The sequence below is a fragment of the Lepidochelys kempii genome, chromosome 7, assembly GCF_965140285.1.
Source record: "Lepidochelys kempii isolate rLepKem1 chromosome 7, rLepKem1.hap1, whole genome shotgun sequence".
Classification (NCBI taxonomy): Eukaryota; Metazoa; Chordata; order Testudines; family Cheloniidae; genus Lepidochelys; species Lepidochelys kempii.
Genome location: NC_136386.1, coordinates 96,702,706 through 96,723,720, shown reverse-complemented (window position 1 = coordinate 96,723,720; position 21,015 = coordinate 96,702,706). Strand labels below are relative to the sequence as shown.

General features: G+C 40.0%; 1 protein-coding gene across 10 annotated transcripts in view; it reads right to left on the bottom strand.

The window, feature by feature from the left end:
* Positions 1-21,015, bottom strand: part of CFAP46 (cilia and flagella associated protein 46) — a 141,051-nt gene that overhangs the window by 68,315 nt on the left and 51,721 nt on the right. For all 10 annotated transcript variants that reach the window (XR_012160032.2, XM_073353952.2, XM_073353955.2 and 7 more), the window contains 8 exons: positions 19,544-19,763; positions 19,124-19,273; positions 18,200-18,304; positions 13,353-13,534; positions 9,935-10,066; positions 8,045-8,210; positions 2,381-2,465; positions 49-187 (listed from right to left, as the gene is read on the bottom strand). Coding sequence is in view for 9 of the 10 variants with exons in the window: in XM_073353952.2 (XP_073210053.1) it covers positions 49-187; positions 2,381-2,465; positions 8,045-8,210; positions 9,935-10,066; positions 13,353-13,534; positions 18,200-18,304; positions 19,124-19,273; positions 19,544-19,763 (1,179 nt within the window). In the remaining variant the exon portion in view is untranslated. The remainder of the gene's footprint in view (positions 1-48; positions 188-2,380; positions 2,466-8,044; positions 8,211-9,934; positions 10,067-13,352; positions 13,535-18,199; positions 18,305-19,123; positions 19,274-19,543; positions 19,764-21,015) is intronic.

Below are 21,015 nucleotides of genomic sequence, written 5' to 3'. Positions count from 1 at the left end.
TCAGGATGCTTAAAATGTTTCAGTAAAAAAAGAGATCAACCAACTTACAGTCTATGTTTAGTTCGAGGCAGAACTTGAATGGCTTCATCTAACACTTTTAGTCCTGTCTCCCAGTCACTTTTATCAGCATACATGTGGAATAATAACCCATACAGGGATGTCCTTAATGTCAGATCCTCTTCAGTACCTTTGAAATACATTCAAATGATAAATTAACATTGTAACATGCAGCCATCCCACAAAAATATTAGGAGGACTTGTGGCACCTTAGAGACTAACCAATTTATTAGAGCATAAGCTTTCGTGAGCTACAGCTCACTTCCTCAGATGCATATCGTGGAAACTGCAGCAGGCTTTATATATACACAGAGAATATGAAACAATACCTATTCCCACCCCACTGTCCTGCTGGTAATAGCTTATCTAAAGTGATTTCCAGCACAAATCCAGGTTTTCTCACCCTCCACCCCCCCACACAAATTCACTCTCCTGCTGGTGATAGCCCATCCAAAGTGACAACTCTTTACACAATGTGCATGACAATCAAGCTGGGCTATTTCCTGCACAAATCCAGGTTCTCACATCCCCCCCACCCCCATACACACACAAACTCACTCTCCTGCTGGTAATAGCTCATCCAAACTGACCACTCTTCAAGTTAAAATCCAAGTTAAACCAGAACATCTGTGGGGGGGGTAGGAAAAAACAAGAGGAAACAGGCTACCTTGCATAATGACTTAGCCACTCCAAGTCTCTATTTAAGCCTAAATTAATAGTATCCAATTTGCAAATGAATTCCAATTCAGCAGTTTCTCGCTGGAGTCTGGATTTGAAGTTTTTTTGTTTTAAGATAGCGACCTTCATGTCTGTGATCGCGTGACCAGAGAGATTGAAGTGTTCTCCGACTGGTTTATGAATGTTATAATTCTTGACATCTGATTTGTGTCCATTTATTCTTTTACGTAGAGACTGTCCAGTTTGACCAATGTACATGGCAGAGGGGCATTGCTGGCACATGATGGCATATATCACATTGGTGGATGTGCAGGTGAACGAGCCTCTGATAGTGTGGCTGATGTTATTAGGCCCTGTGATGGTGTCCCCTGGGACACTCTGGGAACTTCTGGGAACTCTTAAGTTACCTACTACAGGACAGGCCTAACAAAGAAAATAACAGAACGCCACTAGCCGTCACCTTCAGCCCCCAACTAAAACCCCTCCAACGCATTATTAAGGATCTACAACCTATCCTAAAGGATGACCCAACACTCTCACAAATCTTGGGAGACAGGCCAGTCCTTGCCTACAGACAGCCCCGCAACCTGAAGCAAATACTCACCAACAACCACATACCACACAACAGAACCACTAACCCAGGAACTTATCCTTGCAACAAAGCCCGTTGCCAACTGTGCCCACATATCTATTCAGGGGACACCATCACAGGGCCTAATAACATCAGCCACACTATCAGAGGCTCGTTCACCTGCACATCCACCAATGTGATATATGCCATCATGTGCCAGCAATGCCCCTCTGCCATGTACATTGGTCAAACTGGACAGTCTCTACGTAAAAGAATAAATGGACACAAATCAGATGTCAAGAATTATAACATTCATAAACCAGTCGGAGAACACTTCAATCTCTCTGGTCACGCAATCACAGACATGAAGGTCGCTATCTTAAAACAAAAAAACTTCAAATCCAGACTCCAGCGAGAAACTGCTGAATTGGAATTCATTTGCAAATTGGATACTATTAATTTAGGCTTAAATAGAGACTTGGAGTGGCTAAGTCATTATGCAAGGTAGCCTGTTTCCTCTTGTTTTTTCCTACCCCCCCCCCCACAGATGTTCTGGTTTAACTTGGATTTTAACTTGAAGAGTGGTCAGTTTGGATGAGCTATTACCAGCAGGAGAGTGAGTTTGTGTGTGTATGGGGGTGGGGGGGATGTGAGAACCTGGATTTGTGCAGGAAATAGCCCAGCTTGATTGTCATGCACATTGTGTAAAGAGTTGTCACTTTGGATGGGCTATCACCAGCAGGAGAGTGAATTTGTGTGGGGGGGTGGAGGGTGAGAAAACCTGGATTTGTGCTGGAAATCACTTTAGATAAGCTATTACCAGCAGGACAGTGGGGTGGGAATAGGTATTGTTTCATATTCTCTGTGTATATATAAAGCCTGCTGCAGTTTCCACGATATGCATCTGAGGAAGTGAGCTGTAGCTCACGAAAGCTTATGCTCTAATAAATTGGTTAGTCTCTAAGGTGCCACAAGTCCTCCTTTTCTTTTTGCGAATACAGACTAACACGGCTGTTACTCTGAAACAAAAATATTAGACTATTCATTTTTGCATGACAAGAATAAAACACATGCCTGGGAGAAAATGACCTTCTGATGATCCACTACTTTGAAAATCCTTTGTAGGCCATTGATGAAGCTGCAACGTATTTTCTGTTCCCTAAAAAGAAAAAGAAAAAGAAAAGTAGTGCATACATTTTTGTTAGCACAACTCTTCAAGCTCTGGTCCTGTTTTCTATGTATAAATAGGATCAATTTAATTATAATATTTAAACTATTAATACACTAAGAGTAATAATCATTAATTGAGAGGGTGATTAGGTCAGTTAATAAGAATATGGGAGTTGAAAACTAAAACAACTATTTTCCTCCAAATCAATGTTTCTAATGGCATAGTGTATTACACAATTGCACTGATTAATACAATGAACTACACAATACTTTCCCATACCATAATGTTGCTTGAGGTAACTAGATTTTGTCAGTCCTGTCTTGGCTTAGCTGGCTTTAGTTTGTAACTGGATGACCACAAATATCACAGAATTAAGGGATTTTTGCATGGATTTTTTTCATCTTGTTTCCAATGTGACCGACCCCAAAGCTAATATTCTCTGAGCACCTGGCTGTTTCCACATGCAAACCCCAAAGGTATGGTTCTGCTGGTATACTGACCACAAATTACATAGGGACTGGGCTAGTAAATTCTCTAAACTAGAGTTATAGCTGTTGGACAACGGATCAGTTTTGGACAGGCCAACACATGTCTTCCTAGAAGTGATGGAATATCTAGGCTTTACACTGAGAGTTGAGGAGAACCCCAACATAGCTTACAGTAATTGGACATTAGTTTTTAAAGCTCTTAGTCCTTAGCAGAGTTGGTCCTTATCTCAACCTCAAATTTTGTTTTGATTCAGATACCACTCACCTTTCCAGGATGGTACACATCTTAAACCAGCTGTCAACTGTGCCTTTGCAGTGTTGGATCACTGTATTACCCTGCCCACCTGACATATATCTTAGGAACATATGAATTACTATACTGGATCAGTATACAGAAGTTGTTAGTGTGCACCATTTTCTGTCTCTGATAGTAGTCAGTACAATATGCTTCAAAGAAATCCTGAAGTGGACATCTATGGCCTGACCTGCCTGTAAGGGCAACTAACCACTATCACTCTGTGGTTTTCATATGTTCTGAAGCATGAGCGTTTATAACCTTTCTAAAAAAAAAAAAAAAAAAGGGTTTTGTTCTGTCTAATGCATATGTGTGGATGTTTTCATGATCCACATAAATGTCTAAATCTTTTTTATGACTCCTATTAAGGTTTTAGCCCAAATTATATCCTCTGACAATGAGTTCCATAAGTTAATTATGAGTCATATAAAAAAAGCATTTCCTTTTATCACTTTTAAATGTATTGCCTTGTTAAGCTCTGGAAATAACCAGACCCTTAGCAAAAAGTGTCTAGTGGCAGTAGCTACTGTGATGGGGCTAGGCCAGATGGCTATAGAAAAGTAGTGGGAGATAGATATATTAGCTCCAGGCTAAACAAATCCCTGGTACCAGGATAAGTGAAATGGCAGCTTCTCCAGGTCAATTAAGACACCTGGGGCCAATTAAGAACCTTCCAGAAGGCAGGGAGAACGCTAGGTTGATTGGGACACCTGAAGCCAATCAGGGGCTGGCTGAAACTAGTTAAAAGCTTCCCACTTAGTCACGTGGGTATGCATGTCAGGAGCTGTACTGTTAGAGAGACTGAGTAGTACACACCGTATCAGGCACAAGGAAGGAGGCCCTGAGGTAAGGGTGAAGTGGAACTTGAGGAAGTGAGGGCTGCTGTGGGGGAAGTAGCCCAGGGAACTGTGCATGTCATGTTTCTAAAAGGTCAGCTACCATAGCTGATACTATTAGGGTCCCTGGGCTGGAGTCCGGAGTAGAGGGTGGGCCTGGGCTCCCTTTGCCCCCTGATTAATCACTGAGACTGGGAGACAACAGAGACTGTGCAAGGAAGGATAACTTCTCCTCACCTCCCTTACTGGCTTATGATGAAAATGGCTCAGTAGACTGTGACCCTTGACCCTAGAGAGAGAAGGGTTACGTGGAGGGTCACAGTGAGCCTCTGAGGCTAGCGAAATCCGCCAGGAAACGCGGGACCCATGGAGGCAAGGACAGAGCTTTGTCACAGTAACTTATCTATAAGACATCAGAACTCTTAAGTTTACAACTGTTCTCATCATTATACTTTCAAGTACAGAGTAACACTCATCAATTTTGTCTTCTAATCACTTTGAAAGAGCAGACCAGACATCACGCTTCTGATTTATATACTACTTGGGGTGGAAATAAAATTCAGTTTTTTGTTCTTTATTATACTCTGTTACTACATGATCTAAGATGCAGCCTGAAACTGAAATGGTACACTCTGGTATTACTGAGCCTGAATGCAAAAGATATGAACAAGATTTTAAGGGCCTGATGCAAAACGCATTGACGTGAAAGGAAAGACTTCAATGGGAAATGTATTAGTTTTCTAAAGAGAGAATTCTAAAAACTCCAAGTGCTTTTGAAGAACAAAAAGAAAAATGTCTCAATAAATAGATGGTTATGTTTCATCACGACAGTGTGCACATATCAGGAGATGATCTGGTGGTCCCTTCTGGCCTTAAACTCCATGGCTCTACGAGATTTGAAGAAAATTAACATGATACCATCTAGAACGCAGCAAGTATTTCCTATCTACTACTAGATGGTATTTAGAAAGGTGCCTATTTCCACATTGTGTAAAGGGTTTTACTGAAAAGGTTTAAGAAGTATTTCATGTTATTATTGACTCTTAACACCCTTTCGGTTATAGTTTTCCCCTCAAAACTGTTGAATATTTTGTTGAATATCAGCCCCCTCTGAAGAAAGTATGTAAAATAAAAACTCTTTCAGGCAGGTGGAAGAGAAATCCGATATTCTGCAGTTATGAGGAAAAAACAGTTACTCACCTTCTCGTAAGGTGTTGTTCTTCGAGATGTCTTGCTTATGTCCATTCCAATCAGGTGTGTGCGTGCCGTGTGCACGCCAGCCAGAAGATTTTTCCTTTAGCAGCATCTGTAGGGTCGGCCTGGGTGCTCCCTGGAGTTGTGCCTTCATGGCGCCCAATATAGGGTCCTGCCAACCCACCACCCCCTTAATTCCTTCTTGCCAGCTACTCCAACAGAGGGGTAGGAGGGCGGGTATTGGAATGGACATGAACAACACATCCTGAAGAACAATAGTTACAAGAAGGTGAGTAACTGTTTCTTCTTCAAGTGATTGTTCATGTTCATTCCAATCAGGTGACTCCCAAGCCCAAGTTTAGGAGGTGGGGTCGGAGTCGTCCACTGATTGTAGCACTGTTCTCCCAAAGGCCGCATCGTCTCTGGCTTGCTGAGTGATTGCATAGTGCGTGGTGAAAATGTGTATGGAGGACCATGTTGCTGCTCTGCAGATTTCCCTGGGTGGGAACCTGCGCCAGGAATGCTGCTGAGGAGGCCTGAGCCTTGATGGAGTGCGTGGTGATGGAAGGAGCGGGCACCTTTGCCAAGCTATAGCAATCCTGAATACATGACATGATCCATGACGAGATATGCTGAGAGGAGACAGGAAGACCTTTCATTCTGTCTGCCACTGCCAAGAATAATTGGACAGAAGTTCAGAACAGTTTCGTTCTCTCAATGTAGAAGGCTAGCGCTCTGCAGACATCCAGTGAAGCCTCTGCTCCCTGGCGCTGGAGTGCAGCTTAGGATAGAATACAGGGAGGAAGATATCCTGGTCGATGTGAAATTGGGAGACAACCTTTGGGAGAAAAGCCGGGTGAAGCCTGAGCTGAACCTTGCCCTTATGGACTACTGTGTAAGGGGGCTCTGAATTTAGGGCCCTGAGCTCAGACACCCTTCTGGTTGAGGTTATCGCTACCAGAAATGCCACCTTGTATGAGAGAGAGAGCAGGGAGCACGTCGCCAAGGGCTCAAATGGCGGTCCCATAAGTCTGGAAAGGACCAGATTGAGGTCCCAAGCCAGGACAGGCTGTTGGACCTGTGGGTATAGTCTGTCGAGACCTTTAAGGAAACAGCTGACTATCTGGTTAGCAAAGACTGAACAGTCCTCTGCGCCTGTGTGGAAGGCAGAGATGGTGGCCAAGTGAACCACTATTGATGACATGGACAGCCCCTGCTGCTTGAGATGGAAAAGATAGTCCAGTATAAGTGGCACCAAGGCGAGCGTTGGGGACAGAATGTGCTGCGCCGACCAGATTGAAAATCTCTTCCACTTGGCAAGGTAGGTAGCTGTTGTAGAGGGTTTCCTGCTGCCAAGGAGAACTTGTCTGACTTGATCAGAGCACGAGAGCTCCACTGCATTCAGCCATGGAGCTTCTACGCTGTAAGGTGGAGCGACTCGAAGTTTGGATATTGGTGGGGGAGCAGGAATCGATGAGACCCTGGGAGGTGGAAGAGCCGAGGTGATGTGGATTGAATTGGGGTCTCCCTGCTGCAGGCTCCTTGGGCTTGGAAGGGGGAGAGTGACCCCCTCCAGCCTTTTCTTTTTGTGGGGCACTGGGGACTGAGACTGATGCCGCACAGAAGACTGTCTATGGATGGAGCGTGGCGGTGCCGTGACTCCTTGGGGTCCTTCCTCGGCACCAGCTCACACACCATCAGCGCCGGATCACTGCGCACAAACAAGGAGGTGCTGGGTGTGGGTTCTGCTGACCCTAGGTCGGATTGTGGCTGGAGTGCCGCCTTCATTAAAAGGATCTTGAGTCTTGGATCTTGGTCCTTTAAGGTCCTAGGGTGGAACCCTTTGCAAATTCTGCACTTCTTGTGGTGGCTCTCCTTGAGACACCACAGACAGGAAGAGTGTGGGTCACTTTTTTAGGCATAAACTATCCACAGTCCTCACAGAGCTTGAATCCTGGGGATCAGGCATACCCCGGACCCTGGGAAGCGTTGGTGAGGGGAGGGCTGGGGGAGGAACCCAAAAGGAAACTTAAGAACTACTACCTGACTACTACAAACTATAAACATAAAGAGTGGACACTGCCCAAATGTGCTTGCAATGCAAGAGCAACAGTTTGTTCCAGCTAGCCATCACCAGCGGTAAGAAGGAAGTAAGGCGGTGGCGGGTCGGCAGGGCCCTATATTTGGCGCTGTGAAGGCGCAACTCCAGTAGGTGTCCAGGCCGATCCCATGGACACTGCTAAGGGAAAAGTATTCCAGGTGGCGTGCATGCGGCATGCACACACCTGACTGGAATGGACATGAACGAGCACTCGAAGAAGAACCTCTGTTCACTGGAGATTTTCTTTGTATATGTCCTGTAGATCAAGAGCACTATGACCAACTATCACCACCAATCTGCAAGTTACTGGCTGATTTTTCCCATATTTTCTTATATTAATATTTTGTATTAATACCATTTTGTAAACCTCAGAAAGGGACACCTGAAAGTTGTAAGTTGCAGCAAATCTTTTTGAAGAAAACAGTTCCAGTTGAGAGGCTATTGATGAGGTGCGTCAACGTGTGTTCAGATGAGAGGAATATAAGTGCTCATAAAAGATGCTAGACTGATAAACTCGAAGTTTTCTCCTCTCCCGCAGGAAAGAGAATCCTGAAGTAAACATCCCTAGTTTCAAATAAAGCAACATTGTGCTTCAAAATCACAACTGGTCAGTAAATTCCACTAAAATATTGCTACTTATTAGATAATCTTACCTGCTTAATTTTAGATTCTGCTTTAATGATGTTTTTGAGAATTGTTTCTGTGGGCTCTTTAAGCTGTTCTCTGTCTAGTGAAGAACCTATAAAAGGTAAACATGCATTCCAGAAGTGTCTAGCTGCCAGCATTACAAGGGTACAGTTTCCTGTTTCACCTGCATATCTGAGGGAGAAAAGTATGATTAAACTGAGAAAAGACTGCCATTCATGCTGAACTGCATGCTGTAGTCAATGTCTGCTAAGCATAACCATGGAACCACCCAACTCAGCTCCCTTTGTGTCCTAATCAGGATTTATATATGTCTCCCTCAGATGAGAGGCTTTTGAATTAACCCCTATAGAAAGCATTTTCCATTTTGGGTAATGAATATGTTCACACCCACAAATAGCGGCTGTAAGAAATAAGTAAAAAGATATCCTTTTATATGATATCAGTAACATCTATGTGTTATATTTAATTGTAACCCATTTGAAGAGTCTTTATTACTAAAACTGTTGAATTTGTACTTGGGAATCATAACAAAACTCTCTATTTTTAAACTATTGTGTTTTGTCTACCAACCATGTTAATGTCTCATTACAGTATCATTTAACAAAAAAAAAACAAAACCTCTTAAACTACTATGTGGTTTCACACAGTATAATGAAGTACTGAAGTAATATGAAGACACAACTTGAATGTCCCTAGTTCCATACAAGAATAGTTTCTGTGACAATATTCCATGCTATTGCTATTTTTGTGTCCTGAAATTAGTAATTCTTTCCCAGTTGTGGTACCATGTCATCTTTCTACTCAGTGGCTTAAATCCCATCATATAGCTGTAAGTAGGAATCTTGTGAAATAACAGACTGTTACCAGATGATGATGCCTAAGGCTTGCTCACTATGCTTACCAGAATGGTCATGGTTTCTGACAAAGCTATGCAATTTTAGCATTTTTTAAGTCTGTATTTCCTTTCATATAACTTGTCACTGGATATATTATTATAGCCAATGTTTTGTAAACAATATTTCTTGCTTCCCTCTTAGAATCTCTGTCCAGCTATGCCAAACTCAGTACAGAACACTTGATTTTGTATGAAGAAGTCTCTGTTCATCACTTGCATTTAAAAGAGCACAGAATTGTTTGCTTTAACTGGATATCCCCAAAGATTCTGTTTCCTCGAACTTATCCTGTCACACACTTCTTACTGGCTGATGGAAGGGAAAGAGCTGGAATATTGGCAGTCTCAGGTTAGAGCTTCAGATTCTCATCTATTAAAAATTCATATCCTATCTACTTTTGACTGCCAGTGGGACCAATTATTTTCTCCTTTTGTTTGGAAGACTGATATTTTTTACTGTCCCCAGTACTATTTCCTACAACTATTAGATCAGGGATCAGCAATCTTTGGCACGTGGTCCATCTGGGAAATCCGCCGGCACATCCCTTGGTCCACGCTGCTTCCCACAGCCCCCATTGGCCTGGAACGGCAAACCGTGGCCAGTGGGAGCTGCGACTGGCTGAACCTGTGGGATGCTGCAGGTAAACAAACTGTCCTGGCCCACCAGTGGATTTCCCTGATGAGCCGCATGCCAAAGGTTGCCGATCCCTGTATTAGATAATAGGTTCTCCCTCATTTTGGATCTGTGGCTTCACCTTCATTGATTAGTAGTGACTTTAAAGATACTCATTTTGAAGCTCTAGCATCCAGCTATATGGGAGACATGAGTATTCAGTATTTTTCTGAACTGGAAGGTATCACAAGATCGTTTGTTAAGTATTTCAGCCCACAAGCCACCTCTTGGAAAAGAAGAATATGTTGATCTGATTCCAAAATAGGAATTATATCAAAATTTAAAGCTGCATTAAATTATTCTGCTGAGCCCCATCAAAATACAACATACCTTGCACTTTGAACAAAGGCTTTTGATGCTGCTAAGCGCAAATGTTTTTTTCCAGCCAAATTTTCCATGATACTCCTCCCCTGTATACAAGCAGCAGTGCTTAACATTTCTTGTCTTGCTGTGTAATCATCCCTGCATAAAGACAAATAATTCACAATGTGTTCTAATCTTTCAGAGTGAGAATGCATCCATTCCCATTGACTGTTTGTCTTTTACAAAATGGTGGTGTTACAGACTCTACTTAAACATTTATTCAGTTTCTACCAAAACTAAAAACTAAATTTGAAAACTTTTTTTTATAATCAGATACCAAATTATGAAACTAATATGCGGTGTAGCTTCACTCAAACATTACTCTATACTTTTTATACTCTACCTTTCTGGTTCTGTAAAATAATACTGTAATTATATTAGGGATACATTACAGAGATAAAATATGTTAAGGCTAGGACCCTCAGTTTGAGAAACACTGGTCTCCCCAATGAAATCTGGTCTTCCATGTGCTTTTACCTATACTATACAGATTTCATGGGGGGGTGGAGAGGGGAAGGCCAGATTTCACGGTCCGTGACGCATTTTTCTTGGCCATGAATTTGGTAGGGCCCTATATATGTTATACCAACACGAACGCTTGTGTGCACAGCGGTATGTCAGTGGGAGAGCTTCTCCCACCACTATAGCTTCTGCCATTCACGGAGGTGCTGACAGGATAGCTTTCTCCTGTTGGCATAGACCATCTTCACCAGACATGCTGGCAGTAGCGCAACTGCATCGATATACTGCGCCGCTGCAGCACTCTACATGTAGACATGTCCTAACACTAATGCAGCTTTCTCTGTCTCTCTTGTTCTCTCTTTTTATATACACACACACACACACGCAAATGCAAAACCCTATTCAGACTTTTACTGGGGCTCCAAGATTAGGCCACAATCTTTTATGACCTCCCACTTCAAAGTATTTCCAAGGCTGCATAATATAAAATGGGAATTGACTGCCTAGGAAGGAGTACTGAGGAACGGGATATAGGGGTCATAATGGATCACAAGCTAAATATGAGTCAACAGTATAACACTGTTGCAAAAAAAGCAAACATCATTCTGGGATGTATTCGCAGGAATGATGTAAGCAAGACACAAGATGGAATTCTTCTGCTCTACTCCTCTCTGATTAGGCCTCAACTGGAGTATTGTGTCCAGTTCTGGGCACCACATTTCAAGAAAGATGTGGACAAACTGGAGAAAGTCCAAAAAAGATCAAAAGTGATTAAAGGGCTAGAAGACATGACCTATGAGGGAAGATTGAAAAAATTGGGTTTGTTTAGTTTGGAGAAGAGAAGAATGAGGGGGGACCTGATAACAGTTTTCAAGTACATAAAAGGTTGTTACAAGGAAGAGGGAGAAAAATTATGTTCCTTAACCTCTGAAGATAGGACAAGAAGCAATGGCCTTAAATTGCAGCAAGGGTGATTTAGGTTGGACATTAGGAGAAACTTCCTAACTGTCAGGGCAGTTAAGAACTAGAATAAATTGCCTAGTGAGGTTGTAGAATCTGAATATTTGGAGATTTTTAAGAGCAGGTTAAACAAACACCTGTCAGGGATGGACTAGGTAATTCTTAGTCCTACCATGCATGTGACTGGACTAGATGAGGTCTCTTACAGTCCTACCATTCTATGATTCTAAAAAACACTGACAGTTGTTAGTGAGAACTTTAAACTTAGGCAGCAACTTTAAACAATAGAACTATGTACAAGGCTCCAGATGAGCCCACTTCTGATCTTCTCCCTGTGAATTTATTCAGGGTGGGGTGGACTGAAAGAGAGGTCAGTTCAAGCAAAGAAAGAAATCATGTAAAAATGTTCCATTCTGAGACATTTGGATCTCAAAGCTTTAAGAGAAAAAGGATAATATATGTATTTTTGCAGGGAAAAAAATTCTGTTGTATCTATATTATGCAAACTTTTAAAAACCAAACTGTATGCATAGAAGAGAATAAAAAGAAACATTTTCAAAGTGAACTTACTTTTATTGCATTACCAGGTCCACCTGGCCTAGCACCTACCCTTTAGAGCAAAAACTATTATGCAATAATGATTATGACCACTAGAGGTTACCAGTGTTCCACCGTTCACTTTTACACTGAAAAAATGAAAACCAAAGCAAATTTAAGCCGTATTTTACCCTAATGTTGCTCTTTAACATACCAAAATGAAAAATGAGTATTGTTTGCATTTACACGGGAGAAATTGACACATCCTGGACTAAAGTTGTGTGTCAAAGATGAAAATATTTTATCCATTCATTGTTTTATGAATTGAAAAGCCTTCAGAGAGCTGCTCTCTATCTATGATATTCAAGATCTCTATTTATTTGAATGTCTCATTTTGCTGAAAGATTTGAAAAAAATGTAGAAAGTCAATTTCCTAGTGAATGGCTGCAGCTGATAAAGAGCACATGTTTTTCCAGTTAAGGTTAATGTCAGCATTTAATTATGCTCAAAATTTTCCATCCAGAATTACCTTTTCCCCTGACAGTATAAAAACATTATTATTAACTGGGCTAATTTCATCCATTTTTGGTCAAAACACATTTCCTTTTTGGGCTGCATTTATACATCTGGGGATCTTCCTTTCTGGATGATAGGACTGTATCAGCAGATCCTCAATCTAGTGTGGAAGTTGCCTTAATCCCAGATATGAAGCCAGTTTTCAGACTTCAACTCCTTTGTTAACAGTCTCATTGCACCTAGGTACTGCAACATAAATGACAAAGCCCATCTTATATGGGCTACCTCCATCTCCATCCCCCATGTGGGGAAAGAGTAGCTGCCACTGGGCTCGGGCTCCTCCTCCCACAGAAGTGGTCAGGGAATGGATGAGCAAAGATGTGGGCAGTCTTGGCACCACCTCCAAACTGCGTAAATTCAGTCCATGCATCAAACCCAGTGCAGTTAGGGACACAATCCTGCATCACCAGAAGGGCTAGCACAGATTACCTTCCACCTGGAATGAAGTGAAAGCAGGAACAAGATTGTGAATGTTAGAGGCCCTAATTTAGGTGAGCACATGCTTAACTTTAAGCATATGATTTACTTCAATGGGCCTTTAGCATGTGTTTACATGTTTTCTTGAACTGAGTCAAGGACACTCAATCTGCTTCCTGCATTGCTCCTTACTCAGGCTGCATTGTAAGGTTATAATCTAGCCCTCAATGCTCAAACAGTGCTGGAACTGCTAACCACAATAGAGTGAGTAAGAGGGAAGTTTCATCACCTTTTACTCTTAAATACAGTTTTTTACTCCTTAAACCAGATCCTTACCTCTAACAATTTTGATTATATAATCACAAAAATGTACGTATCTTACTGAATGCTTTGATGTTATTTTATGTTATCATGGAAAATTCTGTATACTTACATTTCATGTTTCTTCACATCTGTATCATACAAAACTGCATCATCTAGTTGTAAGGTTCTTTGGGAACAAGTCATCACTATTTCATGGTCATGTGATGCATACGCAAAATTTGTAAGTCGTGTCAATGTCTGCAATTCCACTAATGGATCTGACCAGTTGCATTCTAAAGTCATTTTCACCAACTGCAAATAATAGCAAAAGAAATATGTTCTCTTATGCTCTAATTTTGATTGTCAATCACTTTTCATACACAGTATGCAAGGATATATTAAATATTTTATAAGTTATGCAACAACTTTGTAAAGATTCAAAGAAAACAACATATATAAAGGTATGATTACATAATTCTATTTCTGTCCTTCACTTCGTACTGCCCCATATATGATATGACTTTCTCACTATCAGTGTAGAAGATAAGCCCTGATTCAAATAGCAGTTTGCAGACCCACCACCCTTTTTGATTCAAATCATCCTGATTCCCACAAACACAAACTTTTAAAAAATGTATATACAGTAATTTAAAGTTATCTTCTCTTTGTTGGTCTTTTAGATTGCAAAATCTTTGGAACACAGCCCATCTATCTTTGCATCTTGTATAATATCAAACACACTGTGTTCACAACACAAACAAAAAGTTACTAATTACAGGCAAAGAAAAATATGGAATGTGACCTACAGAATTAGAATTGGGAAAGAAAAGTTATTTATGATGACTATAGTTCTTGAAGAACACTGTTGGCATAGTATCAGAGGGGTAGCCGTGTTAGTCTGGATCTGTAAAAGTAGCAAAGAGTCCTGTGGCACCTTATAGACTAACAGACGTATTGGAGCATAAGCTTTTGTGGGTGAATACCCACTTCGTCGGATGCATGTTGGCATAGATTCCTACTCTTGGCATATGCCTGCAATCCATACATTAAGTCAGAATCTTCTAAAAAGAAGACGTGTATTGGGGCTTGGTGCTGAATGCCAAACAGAAGGACTGAGGTTTCCAACTTTATTTTTAATTCTTTCACCTACTGGAACCTCTATTAGAGCCAAATAAGAGGAGTCAGATTTTAAAAATGGTGCATTCAACATTATATTCTGTTTCTGAAACTAACAAAATTATCATTTGAATCTTTAAGCTGGCCCTGAGGATCTGTGGGACAATTTACTCAAAGAACTATAGTTAATGGTGTGCAACATTTCTGCAAACAGCAAGGATACTTATATATAGGCTTAGTTATATGTCTAGATAGTAGCTAAGGGTCTTCTTAACATACAGACCATGTAACCTGAATTCCCTGGTATTTGAGTAAAGCTTAGTGAAAATTACTGAGTTGGTTGGTGGATTGGTACAGGGGAAATTTAGTCAGGATTTTGGGGGGTTGCAGCATCATTTTCGTTTATGAAACTGGGTACGCGAGCTCAGCCATCAAGACCTAGATCTCATGAACTCTGTGGAGACTTATGCCTACTAAGAATCCAATCTTTAGGGACAGTTGAAGAGCAACTGGCTATGAACACAAAAACTAATAGCAAAGACTGTTTTAAGTAAAACAATCAGGTTTTTTAAGTGACAAATCTGAGGAACTGTTCCAGACTGAGACGTACAGGAGGTTTTGGAAAAACATGATAAATTAAAGAGCAATACATCACCAGGACAAGACGATATTCACCGAAGAGTTCTGAACTCTACTAACAGAACTACTAACTGTGGTACATAACCTATCACTTAAATCACCCACTGTGCCAAATGACAGGAGGGTACCTAATGTAATGTTAATTTTTTTAAAAAGCCACACAATTACAGGCTGGTCAGAATAACTTCAGTACCAGGCAAACTGGATGAAACTATAGTAAAGAACAATATTATCAGACACACACAAACATGATATGTTGGGATAGAGTTAACATGGCTTTTGTAATGGGAAATCATGCCTCACCAATCTATTAGAATTCTCTGAGGGAGTCAACAAGCATGTGGATAGGGGTGATCCAGTTGACATAGCGTACGTGGACCTTCAGAAAGCCTTTGACAAGGTCCCACACCAAAGGCTCTTTAGCAAACTAAACAGTATGGGATAAGAGGGAAGGTCCTCAGATGGATCAACAACTCGTTAGAAGACAGGAAACAAAGGGTAGTTTTCAGTTTTCACAATGGAGAGTGGTAAACATAAGGGTCTCCCAAGGTTCTGTACAGGCACCTGTGTTGTTCAACATGTTCATAAAATGATCTGGAAAAAGGGCTGAATAGTGAGGTGGCAAAATTTGCAAATGATGCAAAATTCCTCAAGATAGTTAAGTCCTAAGATGACTGCAAAGACTCACAAAGGAATCTCACCTAGCTGGGTGACTGCGTGACAAAATGACAAATGTAATTCAGTGCTGATAAGTGCAAAGCAATGCGCATTGAAAAACGTAATTCAAACTACACATACAAAACTATAGGGTCTAAATGATCTGTTACCACTCAAAGAGATCTTGAAGTCATGAATAGTTCTCTGAATACATCCGCTCAATGTGCAGCAGCAGTCAAAAAAGCTAACAGTTAGGAACCATTAGGAAAGGGATAGATAATAAGGCAGAAAATATCATAAAGCCACTGTATAAATCCATGGTACACCCACACTATGAATACTGCATACAATTCTGGTCGCCTCATCTCAAAATAGATATATTAGAATTGGAAGAGGTATAGAGAGCGGCAACGGGAATGATTAGGGATATGGAACACCTTCCATACAAGGAGAGACAAAAAAAGACTGGGACTGTTCAGCTTTGAAAAGAGACAACTCAGAGGGGATATGACAGCGGTCTATAAAATCATGACTGGTGTGGAGAAAGTGAATAGAAAAGTGTTATTTATCCCTTTCCATAATACAAGCACTAAGGGTCACCAAATGAAATTAATAGGCAACTGGTTTAAAACAAACAAAAGGAAGTATTTCTTCATACAACAGTCAACTTCTGGAACTCACTGCCAAGGGATCTTGTGAAAGATAAAAAAAATTAGGTTAAAAAAATGAGGTAAGTTCCTGGAGGATATCTCTATAAACAGCTATTAGCCAAGATGCTCAGGGACGCAACCTCATGTTCCAGGTGTCCCTAAACTTACAACTGCCAAACGCTGGGACTAGATAACAGGTGATGGATTACTCAACATTGTCCTGTTCTGTTCATTATCTCTGAAGCGTCTGGCAATGGCCACTGTCAGAAGACAGGATACTGGGCTAAATGGACCATTGGTCTGACACAGTATGGCCATTCTTATGTTCTTAATTTCTCATGGTATCCTTAGAAGACCTTACTGTACTAAGTTTATATATTATTGTGGGCTGTGATCATGTGTAACCTCTCTGGGGGCAGTTGTGAGATTTGGGAATTTAAATGACTACACTGAAAATGTGCTAGACATGTACGAACTTTGGGACAATAAGTGTTAATTGGATTTCCTGGGCAAACCCTACAGCAAGGATAATGCAAAATTTCCCAACTCTCGTTATACAAAAATCAAGACTTTTGAAGCTATGACCTGAGAAGAGGGTTTGTCTGCCAATTACCTGTTACACAAGGCCACGATTAAAGGCTCAAGCTGTATAAAAAAAATGGCTGATCTGCCCAGTCTGGGTTCTGGTTCTAAGATGGATATGTACTAATATCCACTTGTGGTTTTTAAAAGCCTGAAACTTACAAGAGCAAGAGGTTGGAACTGAGGGTGACCTCTGGTAAGCTTTTTAGCATGAATGTAGTTTTTCTTTTTTAATATGTTTTCTATGTAATGCTTCTACCTCAAGGATAAATGTGTTTGCTTATAAGGAGCTTAAAACTGGAGGGAATACACTAGTCATAGCCCTCCAAGGGAAAGCAAAGTGAAGGCACAGGCCTTTTGGGCAGTCTGGCTTGGTGGGGATATCCAAGTGTACAGCAGGGAACTGTGCCACCTTTAAGTCCCTGGTCAGGAGGGAGAGAGATGTGAGTTTCCACCAAAAGAGGTAATTGCTGAGAGCCAGAAGCCTGAAGTCAGTGCCCTTGGTGGACCATGGAGGGGGAGTATAGCCCTGCCCTGAAACTGGGGGATACAGCTGATACCCTGTACTGTGGATGGTATACAGATATGACTACAAAATAGACTGACAGAACTCAAAGACAACTTTGACATCTTGGGATATAGGCCAGATTCTGTCACCCTGACTCATGCTTAGTAACTCAATGGGGTTACATTTGGAGAATGGCACTAATCAACATGAATAATGGTGGCAAAATCTGCCCCAAAACAAATAGTCACATACTAAAGAAATTGTGGATAGTGATGCATTACTGCCTTCCTGAGACACAAATAATGAAAACCTCTTCATGTTCCCTTAAATGGCCACAGGTTCTATTTGTGCCCCACTCTCAAGACCTCAAGAAGTGACTAGAGAATGCTTGAGGTATGTGTTGGTTTGGGTTTTTGTACAGTATTTTCAGCACAGAGCATCTGTTAAGTTGTCATCTTTGCCACAGAGATGAGAGGCCAGAAGTGTGGTCTGATGTTGAATGCAGCTTTACCAGAATCTGGCAGCTCCCAGCACAACTTGGTAGAATATCAGGGGGAATCTTGCACTCCCACTATTTTATTGTACCCATTTTGTGGTTAAATGTAGAGATTTAATCTCCAGGGATGTCAATTTACTAATTGTTGTGATCATTACCTTAACTTTAAAAAGTTTTAAAAGAAAATAAAAAACAGTATAGCTCTCTAACAGAAATAATTTTGTATCCAACTATGCAAAACAGAGATTACAGAAAGATACCAGCAACATCTACAGTATGTAGACATACATATTATCACAAGAAAAACCTAGTAAAATAAAGCTAAATACCTGAGACAAACTGGGAACAATAAAGTCCATGAGCCCCAAGCCATTACATGAGTACATTTCCAAAGCAACAAGAACTTTTGTGATTGGATTTTGTCCCTCGCCAGTCTGAGAAGCAAGCAATTTCACATTTATTCCAAACTTTATGCAGATATAAACATTATAAAATAATGTAAATTCATTAATTAGACAAAGGATATATTTTAACTATGTTTGGGAATATATATGTAGAACTCTCATTGGCATTAAAGGGTCATTTAGCTAAAAGAAAAACTGTTCACCTGTTTTTTACTGTGTTCCTAAAATGTAAATTTTTATAGTTTTTATACATTTAATTTCATTCATAACTCCTGTCAAATCAAAACTCCAATAGTTTTAATATGAAAGAGAATAGCAACTATACAATGAATATATATACATATATATGCTACAAAATTCTGAGATCATGGTTTTATTAGATATATTTTATTTTTATGTTTTTATTTAAAACAGGCATTCCCATTGAAATACACCAGCAAGAACAAAAATTCAAATTAATAATATAATTCAAATTAATAATAATATTCTTACTTATATAATGCAAATATCAATATTATATGTTTATTGAAATATGCTTGAGGTCTCTTAGCATTTTATAACTCTATAAATGTATATCTTTAAAAGATGGTATAGTTATGATGTCATCATATGACAGTTACCGCTATTTATTTCTTGTAGCTAAAAACGGAAGGTAGAAATAAAATAAACTCAAGAGAGTCATTTCTACACCCCATGCAAAAAACTAGTTGTCCTTTGTAACGTGTTAATGGGAACAACCAAATCTTATTTTCCATATTGCATTCAAAAAGTGTACATATTCTCATATTTTCCATAGTTAAGTATGTTATATGTATTCATTTTTCACATATGATTTCACAGAATCTATACCTCATCATCAGTTCCAAGTTTATGCCCAATTTGTTGCTGAAGTAACTGTTTTGCTTTCACCCAGGTAGCAATGATCTGTTGTCGTACAGCAATAGGTACCAGTTCATTAGGTATGTTTCTATTTGTCAAATTCAGGGCAAATTCACAAACCTAAAATCCAAGAATAAAATTAAACTTAGAACATGAATCCATAGCCCAGCACTTGTTATGAATACAATGCATTCCTCAGAGGGTATGCTGAGAATACCGCATATCTATCTGTCTAACATCTCTATGAGGCAACTGAGTTAAAGGATAAAGGCTCTAATTTTCCAACTTGAGCTGTGAGTGTGTACTTGTGTGTGTGTATGGTGGGGAGAGGTTTTTTCCCCCTCCAAATATAGTGGTTTGATAGGAAACAGAGCAATGAGAACTTTGTACCTCTAAGGCCGCTTTAATATCAGGGAGTCCATTTGGATCCACTGACAAAGGTTGGACACTGTTTGTTTTTTCAAGCCCCTTTATTGAGGACCTTTTACTTTTGTCTGTTGCTGCATCTATCTTTTTCTTCTCATCAGTTTTCAAAACTGATTTTGGAATCCAACAAAGAATTAGGCCTCGAGCCAAAGCATTACATAACATCACCAAAACAACAGTATTTCTGAAAGACAAAACAAAAAGACGAAGTGTAAGAAACATCTCCTTAGAGTAAAATAAAGATGGCACAGAAAGATGATTAACACTTCTCTAAATTCTAAGTTTCCCTTGGAAAGCAAACTTATGAAACATTTGCAAAATAACCTTAAAGAAACACTTTCACATTGGAGAAAAAGTTAAAATATACCAAAGTTAAGCTTAGCTAAATTTAGCCTTCATGGTTTTTCATAATGTCCTTTTCCAAGGTGTTCTACATTAAGATCCGCCATTGCTTCCTGGAAAATATTCTATTTATGAAACCTTTTGTCTATGTATCAGTTCAAGATTTTTATTACTCCTCTACGCTCTCACTTGTATTAATAAGAGTATTTGCACAAAAACACTCTTATGTCAACTCCTCTTATGTGAAATCACACTTCTTTATTTGTAACATTGCATTAATTTCTACAACAATCAATTGTTGAGTTGCAATTAACAACAGCTATAGCAGATATTCCTTCTGGTAAAGCACAGATCTCACAGTAGCTGTGGTGCCCCTATTATTAACTTTTCTTTCCCCGTTAATGTGCATTTTACATAACTACATGAGGTCCTGGCAAAGGTGACTCCAGAACAAAAGATAATTACTGCTTCCTTGGCGTACTCTAATCTGAGAAAAAAATGTTCTTCTGTGTAGACTACTGGAAACAATATTAAGGCACATATTGTAGAAAGTGAGTACCAGAAGTAGTAAATGGAGTTTAATTTTTTTATTTGACTTTTTGCCATAAGTCAGGCATCCTTTTTTTTCTGCCACCTGTGGTTTAATAAAGTATTGCCACTGTCAGTGATGGAGTCCCCATCATCACTGTTGCATTCTTCCTAAATGCTAGCAGTACTGGTATTGCCATATTCCTCATCCAAAATTCCATCTCTCCGATAATCAACAGCATCCTCACTTCCTCCATATCAGTATCAACAATACCTGTTTGTTTTTATTGAAAAACTTTCTTCTGGGTCTCCAAGATTCTAAGTGATTAGCTCAAAACTAAGAATGGCAACTACATATGGTACAAGTTAGAGTTAACACATTTTTGCAAAGAGATAGTGATTAAAGCTATTGTACTAACTTTTTGTTCCCATTCATGAGTTTTCAATTTCAGAGGCAAGATGGGATTCTTTATACCAGATCTTATAAGAGAAGATATTCCTACACTGCATTCCTCTCCTTATCATGTTCAGTGAAGCCTGACTTGGATCTTTACTGATACTAATTA